The sequence below is a fragment of the Daktulosphaira vitifoliae genome, unplaced genomic scaffold, assembly GCF_025091365.1.
Source record: "Daktulosphaira vitifoliae isolate Bord-2020 unplaced genomic scaffold, ASM2509136v1 Scaffold_1, whole genome shotgun sequence".
Taxonomy (NCBI): domain Eukaryota; kingdom Metazoa; phylum Arthropoda; class Insecta; order Hemiptera; family Phylloxeridae; genus Daktulosphaira; species Daktulosphaira vitifoliae.
In genome coordinates this window covers 21,719,343-21,734,026 of record NW_026099572.1, presented here as the reverse complement: position 1 = coordinate 21,734,026, position 14,684 = coordinate 21,719,343, and the positions used below count along the sequence as shown (strand labels likewise).

At 24.2% G+C, this 14,684-nt stretch overlaps 2 protein-coding genes across 5 annotated transcripts in view; both read left to right on the top strand.

Moving 5' to 3' along the window:
* Positions 1-1,148, top strand: part of LOC126906093 (mediator of RNA polymerase II transcription subunit 17) — an 8,929-nt gene extending 7,781 nt beyond the window's left edge. For all 3 annotated transcript variants that reach the window (XM_050686371.1, XM_050686380.1, XM_050686383.1), the window contains exons 10-12: positions 35-253; positions 304-452; positions 520-1,148. In XM_050686371.1, coding sequence (XP_050542328.1) covers positions 35-253; positions 304-452; positions 520-733 — 582 coding nt within the window. In that variant the 3' untranslated portion in view covers positions 734-1,148. The remainder of the gene's footprint in view (positions 1-34; positions 254-303; positions 453-519) is intronic.
* Positions 1,149-7,760: 6,612 nt separating this feature from the next.
* LOC126901408 (embryonic polarity protein dorsal-like) lies at positions 7,761-14,666 on the top strand. 2 transcript variants are annotated; one of them, XM_050677832.1, is made up of 12 exons: positions 7,761-7,945; positions 8,031-8,247; positions 8,713-8,933; positions 9,006-9,249; positions 9,997-10,137; positions 10,280-10,378; positions 10,438-10,571; positions 11,210-11,306; positions 12,446-12,523; positions 13,411-13,494; positions 13,560-13,748; positions 14,247-14,666. In XM_050677832.1, the coding sequence occupies exons 2-12, from the start codon at positions 8,193-8,195 to the stop codon at positions 14,660-14,662; spliced, it is 1,758 nt and encodes a 585-aa protein (XP_050533789.1). In that variant the 5' UTR covers positions 7,761-7,945; positions 8,031-8,192; the 3' UTR covers positions 14,663-14,666. The 2 variants fall into 2 exon arrangements, with proteins under 2 accessions (XP_050533789.1, XP_050533799.1); XM_050677842.1 differs by lacking the exon at positions 8,031-8,247.
* Positions 14,667-14,684: the final 18 nt, after the last annotated feature.

Genomic DNA, 14,684 nt, shown 5'->3' with positions numbered 1-14,684 from the left:
TTTTTTTTTTTTTTTTTTTTTTTTTTTTTGTTAGGTAAAAGATCCAACTATAATATCTCATTGGAATTCATTAAACTCTCCTACTCAATCTTGTGTTAAAATTACTATTGTCTCTCATGGATTTGATTGTATATGTCGAACCTCTCTAGTCATCCATGTAATGAAAAAATCACTAAAATGTATTTGCCGAGATGGTAGAGTGATGTATTTATCATATGAACCTCAAGAATTGAGAGATTTAATATTTTGTCAAGTAAGATAGAAATATTCTATTTTGAGCATTTAAATATATATTTTTGATAGGTTTACCAACATCAAATTGCTGGTGTGCAATCTATTGCAAAAACACATGGTTGGCAATTTTTGGCTAGTTCGTCACATCTTGGATTAGGACCAGTTGAACCTATGGGTAATGCTAGTTCATGCTTATTAGCTTCTCCAATAGGAGATAGGTAAGTTTAAAAAGAAAATGATCTATTTATTATGCTTTAAATAATAAAAAACAATTGTTTAATGTAGATTAATATCTGTGAAATGTGAACCTCAGGGTAATGTTAGTGTGAGTATTGCACATTCACCTAAAAAAGATTTTTTTGGTGGTCAACTAGTTAAAGAAAGAAAATGGGAAAATTTAGGCGGCTCTTTTAAAAATGTTCGATGGGACAAAATGGAGGGTAAAAATTTTTTGAATAAAATTGAACTTCTGATGGCAAGTTTAACTAATTCTACATAAGTTTTTTAAAAAAAATTAAGTTATCATACTTATTGATTGTTTAATTAATACATTTATATAAAAATTAATATTACAAATGTACAAAAATATGTAAATTATTATTTTATATTGTAATTAAACCACTTATATTTCAATATATTTATATTTAAATAAATTCTATTAAGTATTAAAATTAATTTTTTAATTTAAATACAATTTTATAAATAAAAATGCCTAATAGTTGTATTATTTTTAAATTAAAAATAATTAAATGTCTAAACATTTAGTGTATAAAAAATGTACAATGTTTTTTTATTTGTTATTAAATTATCATATATGTTGTTCAGTAAGTAAGGAAACGGGTTTCTATTGTTCTCATTGTCACTCTGTGTAATCCATAATTAAATTGAAAGTATATAGAATGTCTCAGATCTAATTGACAAAGGCTTATAATTCTATCAAACTTTTGATACAGTTATTATTTTGTTGAAATTTTTTTTTAATTTTGCTTTGGACTGGTTTCAAAGCATATTTTTTGTTATTTATCACAAGTCAAAAAAAAAGATTGAATTAAAAAAGTTTATCTTAACAAGGTGTATCCTCCTGCTCTACATATCCTTTTTATGAAACAGAGTGATATGAAATGTAGAGTTGGGTATAGTTTTTACTGGCGTATAAGCTCAATGATAAGTATACTCCATTCACATTATTTTCCTATTCTATGTAATTCAAATTTATCGATTCTGGAACTTTTTTTGTGACGCTAAAAATAGTTATTTTAAAATTAAAAAAAAAAAATCAAATTTCAAAATTGAAATTAAGCTAAAAGTTCATAACTTTTCGCTTTTATTTATATTTTAATACTACTTTTTAACTAATTATTAATAATATAAAAATTAGTTGCGATGGAAAAAATCTAATTGCAGATTTGAAATTATCTCGAAAAATGGTTTTAAAAAGTATATTTTCGACTCTGATGAAAATTCCTTGTAGACCATTTATTCATAATTAAAACAAATTGAAAAGTTTTGTATCAAGCCCTTCAACTTATATACGTCTTTGCCATGAAAGTAACAACTACTTTATAACTTTTTTACTTTATAATTTCTCCGTAAAACTACAATACTAAATTATTAAAAATCAATTTCATACTATATTTAATTTCTATAATAAATATTTATTAATATATTATACTTATAAATAATGGAACCATTAATTAGTATATAATTAATGATATAAGAGTTAATTTTGTTATACATATTTTATATATTATAAAATCTACATATTTGTATAAAAGCGTTTCTTAATCTTAATCTTAATTCTTTTTAATCACTATCAGATGTCATCTATTTGTAGATGAAGTAAATCATTTAAATTAATTAAGTTCTGAATATTTCAATTGTAGAATATTTTTGAACGCCAAAAATTACTTAGAAATGATTACTATGATTTCTATTTAAATGATCTATTACAATAAAAATGAAAAAAAATATTGAGCTTTTATGATAAATTTACAGTAAATAGTAATTATAAAATTTCCTGACTACATATTAACCTTATCATTACCACTTTTTTAATTCACATAAAATTTCCAATTTAATTATTTAAATTTCAAACTCGAAGTTAAGCTAAAAGTTATGGTAACAAATTCAACTTTTTTTTAATAATAAAATTTCAAAAAATCAACTTTAAAAGACAAAAAAAAATGGTTAAAAATGATATTTTGCACTTATTATTTTTAACATATTAAAAATCGAAAACTGTAATAATTTAAAAACAATTTTTTTTGTATTTTTAATTTTTTTTTTTTATCATAATAAATCATTTCAAAATAGATATTAATAATTTTTATGTAACTCTTAGTGTTAAAATAGATAATACAATTGATTTCAATTGTATTATTATTATAAATATTCAGAACTATTTTTCCTTATAGTTATATCTCACAGTTTTTAACTAATTAGGAGTAATATCAAAAATTATTGGCGATAGAAAAAATATTATTGCTGATTTGAAATTAGAAAAAAATTGAATAATAAAAGTACATTTTTGACTCTGATGAACATTTTTTGCAGACCATTTATTCATAATTAATAAGAAATTATTATCTAAAAAGTTTTTTGTTAAGTCTTTCAATTTTTATACGTGTTTGTCATGAAAGTAATAACTACTGTATAATTTTTTATATAATCTTCGAAAAAATTACAATACTAAATTATTAAATATCAATCTCATACTAATTTAATTGCTATAATAAATATTTCTTCATATATTACACTTATAAATCATATAACTAATAATTAGGATATAAATATGGAAATAGATCATGTATCTTTTGGAATAATTCACCAATTTTAGATTCGATGCGAAGCTGAAAAGGTATTAACTTTATTATTATGTGTTTTTTTTATTTATTTTTTATGTTTGTTACCACTTTTTCTCAGTTCTCACCGAACCGATTTCTTTCAACGATACGTCAAAAGATTACAAACCGTATCTAGTCGAAGACATTACCCTCAAAAATTGAAAAATGTTTCCTCGTAAATGGGTGAAATCTCCAAAAAAATTACAAATTTAAAAATTGCTAATTTTTTAAATTTTTTGTACTTAAAATTGCCATAACTTTTTCAAAAATGAACAAATCAATATAATTTTTTTTTGTAGATGCATAATCTCTTTACCTGCCCACAGGAGGATTCAAAATGACAACTTTTTCACAAAAAATTAACTTTTTAAACTTAACTTTTGAAAGTGTTCCATAAAGTCTGACATATATATATAATGTAATGTACTTTATAATGGAAAAAAAAAAATTAGACTTTATTTTGTCTTCACGGTGAAAACAGACTTTAAAGTTAATAAAAAAAATATCATTTTTGTAAAAAAAATTTTTTTTATATTTTTAACTTTATAATGCTATAACTTTTTGGAAAATGTATGGATCATCACATTTTTTTTAATATCCCTTTTTCATTCGACATACTTTATCTTAATCAGGATATAAATAAAGAAATAGCACGTAGCTTTTGGAATAATCCACCAATTTTTTAAAATTAAATGCTATTTAAAGATTTGCATCGAAGCGTTTTTTATGATAGTGATTTTAATCACTGTCAGATATCATTATACTTGATCCAACTATGCCACGTCATTACTGTGCCACGATCCCCCTATGCTGGGTTTTTTTATGTTGTAATTCAATACATTTAGCGTGATTTGATACACAATAAAATTTTACAATTTTTACAATAAAAAAGTTTGGTTCAATTTTTAAAAATTGATTTTCGAATTGAACTGAATAACCCAAAGTCGGTTTTGTTTAACTTTGAAGTTGGAACATCACATAAATTATGTTTAACTTCTAAAATATGTTTTCTTTTTTAATTGATCGAAAATAATAATAGTTGTTAAATAATCTCTTTCTCTTAAAATATTGAAAATAACCTTCCCACTCTACTTCAACGTACTATTAAAATTTCTTCTCCCTCTTCCTGAATTAGGTTTATTATACTTATGATAGTCTATCACAGATTCTAATTTTTAAGTTTTTGTATAAATGTTATACAACTACCATACAACACGTATTTAAAAATATATAAATAAATATATAATTAATATTATTCAAAGTATTTATTATGTTATATATATATATATATTTAACAAAACTAATTTAATAGAGGAAGGAAATACCTATGGCGTATACTTTAGTATGTGTTTTAGCAATTATACAAGCGCAGCAGTTCTGTGTGGTATGCGTTCATATTTTTTTTCCTTAGATTGTTTACATCTCATTTCAATTTCAAGGACATATTTTAATACTTAAGTGCAACTTACTCATATCTTCGTATTCGGAACTGTCTACCTACATTAATAGTAGATACCCAAGTCACTAAATCGACACATACAATAACATTTTTATTCATAAAATCAATTTTCTCTTATATTATTTAATTAACTTTATTATCTTGTTGTATTATTTTGTCAAAATTTAAATAAATTATGTATTTTAACTTCTATAAAAATGAGTACTGAAAATATGTATTGTTTAAACCTTATTTTGATACATACTATTTGTAGGGAGTGGTGTGTTGTACACAAATTTGCAGAATTATCACAAAAAGTAATAAGCAAAAAAAAGGTTTTTGATTAGTTCTATGATAAACACTACATTTATATCGCTAATATATATATTTTTTGTATTTAATAGATTCTAAATAATAGTATAATTTGTTTACTTAGAATGCAAGGGTTCTTCGTGAAGAACTTTTTTTTTATTTCTATTTTTTACTAGATAGTTTACTCAAACTATGATCAATAGAAAATGAATAAACAAATTTAATTGCATTTACTATAGTACTCTGTAACTTAATCAAAATACCAAAGATTTCCAATGACAGGTTACAAAAAAAAATATTTTCAAACTTAAAAAGTACTCTCCTGAAAGATATAAAAATCTGCTATAAAACCTTAGTCAAGCGACGATAACTATTTTTTAATAATTTATAATAAGGTATTTGTACTTAACTATTAAACGTTTTACTATAATTCAAACTAAAAAATAAAATTAAGGCTTTTAAATTTCTAAATAAAATTCGCAATGATAATACTAACATAATATTCCATTGTTTGAAAGAAGCTAATAAAAATTATAGCAGACTACCATTTAATCTAAAATCTTTAATTTCTAAAATCTAGTATATCACGAAGATAGGATTTAATATAATTAACAATATATGTAGACAATTTCATAAGTAAAAAATAATTTTCCAATGATGGATTTTTTTTACATTAAAATATTGTATATAAAATTTCTGAACATGACATAATTCTTTAAAGTTGTCATTTGCGTAAATTTGTAAATAATTTTAATGGGGCTAAATTGATTTTCTTCTACCGTAAATTTTTTTTGTATAAAAATAAATATAAATTTCTTAAAATGTATAGAGATTAGGATATAAATATGGAAATAGATCATGTAGCTTTTGGAATAATTCACCAATTTTAAATTCGATGCGAAGTTGAAAAGGTATTAATTTTATTATTATGTGTTTTTTTTATATTTATTTTTTTGTGTTTGTTACTACTTTTTCTCAGTTCTCACCGAACCGATTTCTTTCAACGATACGTCAAAAGATCACAAATCGTATCTAGTCGAAGAAATTACTCTCAAAAATTGAAAAATTTTCCCTCGTTGCTCGTAAATGCGTGAATTCTCCAAAAAAAACTACAAATTTAAAAATTTCCAATTTTTGAAATTTTTTTACTTAATACTGCCATAACTTTTTCAAAAATGAACAAATCAATATAATTTTTTTTATAGATACATAATCTCTTTACCTATCATTTAATATATTCTTTTTATAAATTTGATCGTTTACCTGCCCACGGGGGGGATTCAAAATGACAACTTTTTCACAAAAAATTAACTTTTTCAATTTAACTTTTGAAAGTATTCCGGAAATTCTGACACTTTTATATATATCTTAAATTAAAGCTAATGTAATGTACTTTATTATGGAAAAAAAATCTCAGACTTTATTTTGTTTTCATGGTGAAAACAGACATCAAAGTTATTAAACAAATAAGATATTTGTAAAAAAATTCTTTTTATATTTTTAATTTTATAATGCTTAACTTTTTGAAAATATATGAATCAATACAATTTTTGTATGATAAATACTATTTATATACCTCATTCATACGACATTCTTTTTTTTTTTAATAAAACCATTTCCCTTTATATATTATATATATATATATTACACTTATAAATCATAGAACTTGTAATCCGGTTATAAATAAGGAAATAAGAGATTATGTAGCTTATGGAATAATCCACAAAATTTTTTTAAAATTAAACACTATCTACAAATTTGCATCGAATCATTTTTTATGATCACTGTCAGATATCATTATACTTGACCCATCTATGCCATGTCCCCACTGTGCTGTTTTTTTTTTATTACTGTACAATGTACCTGTACAAGCATTCATAAAAAATACTATACTAAATATAACTTTTTTTTGGTGGGTTGGGCTAAGTTTTCTAAGTCAAAGTCTCTTCTGATTTACGTCTATGTGTTTTAATTGCAAATAGATGAAAAATTATTTAAAAAAATTAAAATGAGTGCGCCTCAATTTTGTTAAAAGTTAAGAAATAATAATTAAAAGACTAGGTGAAACAACCAATTAAGTCTACTTTTTTTAATTTTTCAGAATAAGCGTTTTATCAAAAATTTTTTATTAAAAGAAATGATAAAACGATTTTACTAAATTAAATATGTCCATCAAAAATAGGAGATATAGAATTAATATTTGTACAGAATTATACAAAAAAATCATATTTATTCAAAATTAACAAAAAATTATTTTCTAAAAAATTTGGATTTATCTGATTGTTGCATGAAGCACTTCATTTTCTGATAATTTTGATATTAAATTTTTAGAGTGGTTTTCATATTTTATTGTATATTCTATATATTATTAAAATAATGGTAAGGAATATAGTGCGAATCAAAAGTAAAGACTTTCACACATTTTAAAGAACAGGGACGTGCATAGGATTTAAAAAAAAAATCTGAAGACAAATAAAAAGTGAAAAGTGTAAGGTACCCCCAAGGAATGTGTAGCAACATATACGTATATATGATAAGGAATAAGTAATAAAAGGATTATAAACTTGGTTTACTCATTTCTTAGAAAATAAATACTTACTCCTCAACTTAATTAAATATAGTAAATTAGGGACATAATTGAATACAGGTCAGAGGGGTAAATCCTTTCGATCAATAATTACCGTCATAAACATTAAAGTTTTGGCGAATAGTGGTTTTATTCTACCTAACTAAGGCACTGGAAATAACAAAATTTTTATGACTAGGTAATTAAATTATTATTTAGTAAATTTATTTCGACAGCATTATGTACTTTATATTAGGCTACACTGATTGTATATTTAATTCACGGTTCCGTCCACTACAGGTTTTGGCACCCTGCGGGCATCATTGAATCTGCTCACATCTTCTCCCTCTCATTTTGTATAATATTATCATATGTCTAATGTTTTTTTTTTTTTACTAATTCTTGTTCCTCGGAAGATTTATTTTTATACAGTTTATTACTGTTACTTTGTTACCAATTATTGTACATGCAAGTTATGTTTGTTATTTGGACTAGTTATCCATTTTAAAAAATAAGGTTTTGCAAATAATGAATCTTCACCTAAAATCGCAGGTTTGTGTTATACGTTAACATAATAATTAACTGATATTGTGTTTTTGCGATTTTATTTATTGTGAGTGTTTTATTATTTGCGTAGTTTGAAGCATGTTATAACAATTCATTGTGTGCCTTGAAAAGAAGCTGTCTATCAGCCTAATCTTACAAAATTATATCAATTACCTTTATTTTGTAATTGAATGTAGCGTTTCCCATGTGTGTGTTTGTTTGCTTTTGTAATTGTTAACTGCATCAACCAATTATGGACCTAAATGATAATCAATCCAATATACCCGATCTTCATCTGAGTGATGTCAGTAAGTACTCAGAATCTATTAACTCCTAATGATAATAATAATTAACTAATTGTGACATTTAAATTTTATACTGTGTAATTTTAAATTTGTTGACTAACTGAATAACAGTTCTGAGATAGATTTAATACATTTTATGAATTCAAGGGTAAATAAAAATATGTTCATTTTTTATTCAATTAAGAATTTTCAATTTCAGCTACTGTAATATTGAAACTGAAATATCATGCTATTGAACTATATGTATATTCTATGAATTTTTTTAATACTTTTGACTTGATAGTGTAATAAAATAACTTACAAATTAGAAGTATATTTGAAAATGTTAAAATAAGAACTCATAATGCATTATGTTCAATTATTTATCCATTATATCTTATTTTGTTTAATTAGAACTTATTTAATACTGAATATATTTTTAAATTGATAATATTGAATTAACAATTTTTAACTTTTATATAATTTTAGTTGAGGTGATAGAAGAACACGTACGAGCTGATCCAATGCAACAAATGGACTGCCCGTCAACTAATAACGGCCGAAGACCAACAAATGCACCATACATCAAAATTGTTGAACAACCTGCTTCAAAAGCATTAAGATTTCGGTATGAATGTGAAGGTAGATCTGCTGGTAGTATACCTGGTGTCAATAGCACTACTGAAAATAAAACTTATCCAACAATACAAGTAAAAATTATTTAATATGAAATTTAAATGTAATTTAAGTTGAAATTTATTAATAAAAAAATACATTTACAGATTGTTGGGTATAAAGGTAGAGCTGTTGTTGTGGTATCTTGTGTCACAAAAGATAGACCTTATCGTCCTCATCCACATAATCTTGTCGGACGTGATAATTGCAAACGTGGTATATGTACAATAGAGATTAACAATGAATCAATGACTGCTAGTTTTCAAAATTTAGGAATTCAATGTGTTAAAAGAAAAGATATTGATGATGCTCTTAAAGTTCGTGAAGATATTCGAGTGGATCCATTTAGAAGTAAGTTAAAACACATTGTAACCTAAAATTTGAATACTATTTCCTGTGTTTGTTGTATTATTATTATTTGTTTATTATCTATGTTAGATGAATTAATATAATTTACTTTTATAGATATTTTGCGTTTTATTGATTTTACTTAACTAAATTATTATATATGTACTTCAGGCAAATTCATATATTATAATTAGGGCTTGGGACTTAAAAATTTATAAAGTTTGTTTTAAATACTTGGAGTACATAAATGGTAAACAGAATTTTTATAATTGTTTTTCTTATTATAAAACAATGTATACTAATTGGAAATGTAGCTATGGAGGTGTAGGAGATAATCTCCTTTAGAGCAAAAAGTATTCCTATGCCTAGGAGTGTCAATTCAATTTATTTTTTTTTGGTATAGATATAGTAAAAATTCTTAATATTTCAGACATTTTAAACTACTATGGTTTAAACATTAACTGATCAAAGTAATGATAACAATACTTTTTTATTTTTTATTTATAAAAAATAATTGTTTTAATCTTTATGTAGCAATGAAAGAATAATTGTTTTGAGAGTCATAATTTAATAAATGTTTTATAAATTATGTAATATAAATATGATATATTAATGAATTAAAATAAAAAAAAAAAGTTATCATATTTAGGGTTCTTTTATGAAATTAAATTAGTAAGTTATGCATTTTATGATGCGCTCATGCTGTTATGAAATGAAATGTACTCATTAAATGTTTTTAATAATTTTCAGCGGGATTTTCACATAAAGATAATCCAAGTTCAATTGATTTGAATGCTGTTAGATTATGCTTTCAAGCATTTTTAGGAGGATCACAAAAAGGGAAATATAGTATTCTTGAACCAGTTGTTTCTGATCCAATTTATGATAAAAGTAAATTTGTATTATAGTATTTAATTATAAACTGTAATTGATTTAATAATATTATTATAACATTTAAACTAACTAACTATCAAATTAATAGAACTTTCAAAGAAAACTTGAATTTTAAAAGATTGTATGATTTTTCTTACAGAAGCTATGTCTGATTTAGTTATTTGTCGATTGAGTGATGCTGCAGCATCAGTTGCAGGAGGTAGAGAAATTATTCTTCTATGTGAAAAAGTTACTAAAGGTATAATAATTTTATTAAAAAATTGAAGGCATCAAACTTTATATTTTTTTAAATTTTAGATGATATCCAAGTTAGGTTTTTTGAAGAACAAGATGGTTTGTGTACATGGGAAGGGTATGCTGATTTTCAACCATCAGACGTACATAAACAAGTAGCCATTACTTTTAGAACTCCTAAATATAAAACATTGCAGGTAAAATGATAGATTTCATTAATATTTTTGGTCATATGATTAATATTTAATCACTTGAATGATAATTCTTTCATTAAATAAAAAAAGCCCTTTTTTAATTTTAAGGAATAGGATTTAATCTCGGTACCTGATCATTGAAATAAATATTATGCATATCTTTAAACGCCTTAAGTTAACCAAGGTTTTTGTATATTTATAAAATAGTCTTCAACAAATTGTTAATGTTCCATAGTAATCCATAAAAGTAATAATTAAAAAAACCTTTTAATTTTAAATAAGTTTTTTTGTTAACTGTAGGTGCACTTGTGTAACAGGTGTAATGATATCAATCTGTCTAAATATTAAAAACTATTAAATTCTTTTATTTATTTTTTATTCATTTAATTATAATTAATAAAATTTGGGTTATTTAGTATTATATTTAAAATAATTTAATTAATATGGCAATTTTTCATGTTAGATTCTGAAAAAAAGTGCAAATTTTTTGTTTCTCCGAGTAAAGTAAATTTAACAAAAAAGATAAATAGTTGTGACTAATCATGTTTTAATATCACTGATTCTTATTTTATTTAATAAGACACTACATTAAATTATTCTCAAAATATGTGAGTGTCAATTTTGTTTTTTATATTTTTTAGATTGATTATCCAATTAAGGTGTGGATACAGCTTAAAAGACCCACTGATGGAATGTGTAGTGATGCTCGCCCTTTTTTGTTAACACCGGTTGATTCAGGTATGTCCCCTCAAAAATATAGTAAACTACCAGAAAATAAATTTGAAAGATCATCAGAAGATCATTTTGTTGAAACTGTACCACTCAGTGTTTTTAATAACAATAGTGGTGGTAGTGATGAAGAAGAAATGGAAATTGAAATTAAATATGAACCATTAGAAAATGAAAATGAAGATATTAAACTTTTTGATGTTAATAAAGAAAATGAAAGTGATACATCAAGTGAATCCTCTATAGAAATAGAAACTACTAAAGAAGATTTGCGTGGAACATATTCCAGTCTTCAAATGGCATTTAAAAATCCTTGTTCAATGCCTGATAAGTGCCATAGTTATGAAGATGTAGCTATGACTATACCCCCACGACCTCCTAATAGTTCTAAGCCAAGATTTGTGAGCGAGCCAGCACCACCTTTGCCACCTAAGCGACTGAAAAAAAATGTAAAACCAACAAAACGTCTTCCAACTGTTCCTGAAAAAACAACCAAAATTAAACTATTACATAAATTGTTAAATATGCGGAAAAAAAGCAAATCCCTTTGTTCTTCAAACAGTAGTATTGATAATACACCATTAACTGAAGCAGAAAACTATGCTTTGTACACATCTGTTGCACCTCATGCAACAATGTCGGAATTTGATGAAACATCTATGTATTATAGTTCTGTAGAGGGGGGTAAAGTTGCTCCTGTTAAATAACATTTTATTTAGAGAGTGTCCAACAGAATTTATAAGAAACATAACAGGGTCATGTTTTAATTAGTTTTTAAATGGCAATAGTTATTAATGATAAAATATATTGCTTCTTGTACTAATATTATTATTAACATAAGTTTATTTAGTAACCATTAACTAGTACATTATAGACTTAAACAATCTAGTCCAACTTAATACAATAAAAAATAATGTTAATTTATTTTTATATTATTGTGTGTTAATCTGATGAACACGCTATTTTGTTTAATATAATTTACACTAAATAATATTTTTAAACAAAATATTTTTATAACTCATAACTGTTAACTTTTTGTTTCTCATGTCTTATATTGCCATGTATCATTGTAAGCCAAATTTATGTTCAAAAATATATTTATTTTTAAGTTTACTTGATCTTTATTGATTGTTTATTGCGCGTTATAGATCCAGCCATGTTGAAAAGGAAAAGACAGAAATTACCTAGTGAAAGTGAACTTTTAAGGCAATTACAGAGTGACCCCAGTGAGTAATTAAAATATAAATGACATTAAAGCTTTATTAGTCATGGGTAATATAAGGTGAATTTTAAAATGTTAATATTCGGTGCCGGTGTTGTCAGTTTACATCAATCAATGCTCTTAGCATGTTGTCAATATTTATCATTTTATTGGGCACATATATTTATTGTTCTTAACTTAATTTCTTCAAAAATGTTGTGTTTATTTCCTATTCTTTTAATATTCGAGTTGAAACATTCTTTGTTTATAATTGTATACCCATAAATTTATAGTTTACTTAATATGTGAAAAAGCAAGATGAAAAAGTGGAACTTAATTACTGGAATTAATATTAAGTAAGTAAAAGTGGGGTAGAGAATATTTTATTATGGTTGTGTGTGTTTTTCTTAAGTAGATTTGAAGTTCATTTATATTTTATTTTATGCTTAATAACCAAATATGAAATGTAGTAATTAAATTCTATTTACATTAGATTTTAGATTGCATGATGTTTTATAAAAAATTTTATGAGATTATATTCATAAAATGCATACTATATTACATATATATATATAAAAACTAGATGTATACTAACATATATATATATATATATATAAAGATTTAAATAAAGAACGTTATGAAACTATTTCGAAACTACATTAAAATTTTAAAACTATTCAACTCATAATTTGATGAAACATTTGAAAGTCTATTTTAATCTAGTTTAATTTTCTCCAGAATTTTTATTTCCTTTTTCTTTGTTTGCTTTTAAAATCTTACAATATTAATGCTGTAATGTAAACATGCTTGTTTTGCAATTGTGTATTTTGTGAATATTTTTCTAAAATGCTTTTATTCTAATGTAATTAAGTAATTATATTTAGTTGATCTTTGTATTGAATATAATTCTAGGACTCATTGCCCCATCATCAAACTTTATTGAAGGAATGGTGATTGATCCAATGTCTATTTCTGTTCCTATTAAAGAAGAACCAGGTTTATAAATATTTAAAGGTTTTATTAATTTAATGGTGATATTTAATGTTTATTTTATTTTGTAGAAACCAGTCCTAACCCTTATGCTGGCTTATACCCATTAGCCAGTACAAACGTTTTAGGGCAACCTTCACCTTTATATAATTCCCGTACTCCATCTCCTTTGGAATATCAATTTCCTAATACTGTAACTAGTTCAAACAATTTTTATGGACAGATCACATTGTCTAAAGTTACAGCTCGACCGCCCTCAGGTAATTAGTATTTTAAACAAAAAAAAATATTTATGTTAATTATATCATAAATTTAATTTAAAAGTATTGTAGAGTAAGCAGTAAAGGTTTTAATTCTTACATTTCTAATATTTTAAAGGATCAATTTAAGTATGATTTTTATTTTATTTAGAGTCAATTAGATCTAAATAATTAAAACAAGATCATTTATGTATAATTAATTATAGATTTATTTAGAATATTTATTGGCTTTTGAAAGAATATAAAATTGCCGGTTATTTTCTTGAGTATATAGTATTTTATTGTTGATGATATTTTTTTTCAACTCTGATCTCATTAACTTAACTTTCAATTTTATAGACTAAATTGTGAATGCATTTTAGTTTTATTTATTTTATTAGAAATTTTATATTTTCTTTAAATTGATGTATTAAAAAATATATATTTTTTGAGATATTTAAAATTATTCATTTTTTATTTGCAATAAACTAATGACATAATTGTGTTCTTATAATTCAGGAATTCAAAATAACTGTGGTACAATTAGCGGATGTACAGTAACAGAGGTATGCCCAACACTTAACAACCAAACAAATCCTACACCTATTCAAACTACTTGTGTACCTCCCACAACAATATCTATTACATCTTTACCATGTCCAACTGAAGGCAATAATGATTCAACTCTAATGGAAACGACCTTTTCTAGTTTAGACCGTTTGGATTCGAATGATTTGAGAGCATTCACTATGATAGAAGATAGTGAGCATGTATTGTCTGCTAACTTGTCTGCTAGTTTACAATTAGCTGATGGAAGTTCTTCTATCAAAAATGATGAAACGATTCAAGAAACTATTAATATGACGGATAGTTTTGATAGAATCGCTAATAGTACACTTAATGAATTTTGTGAGATATACACTAAACATAGTTAATTTTAACTAAAAAAAAAAAAAA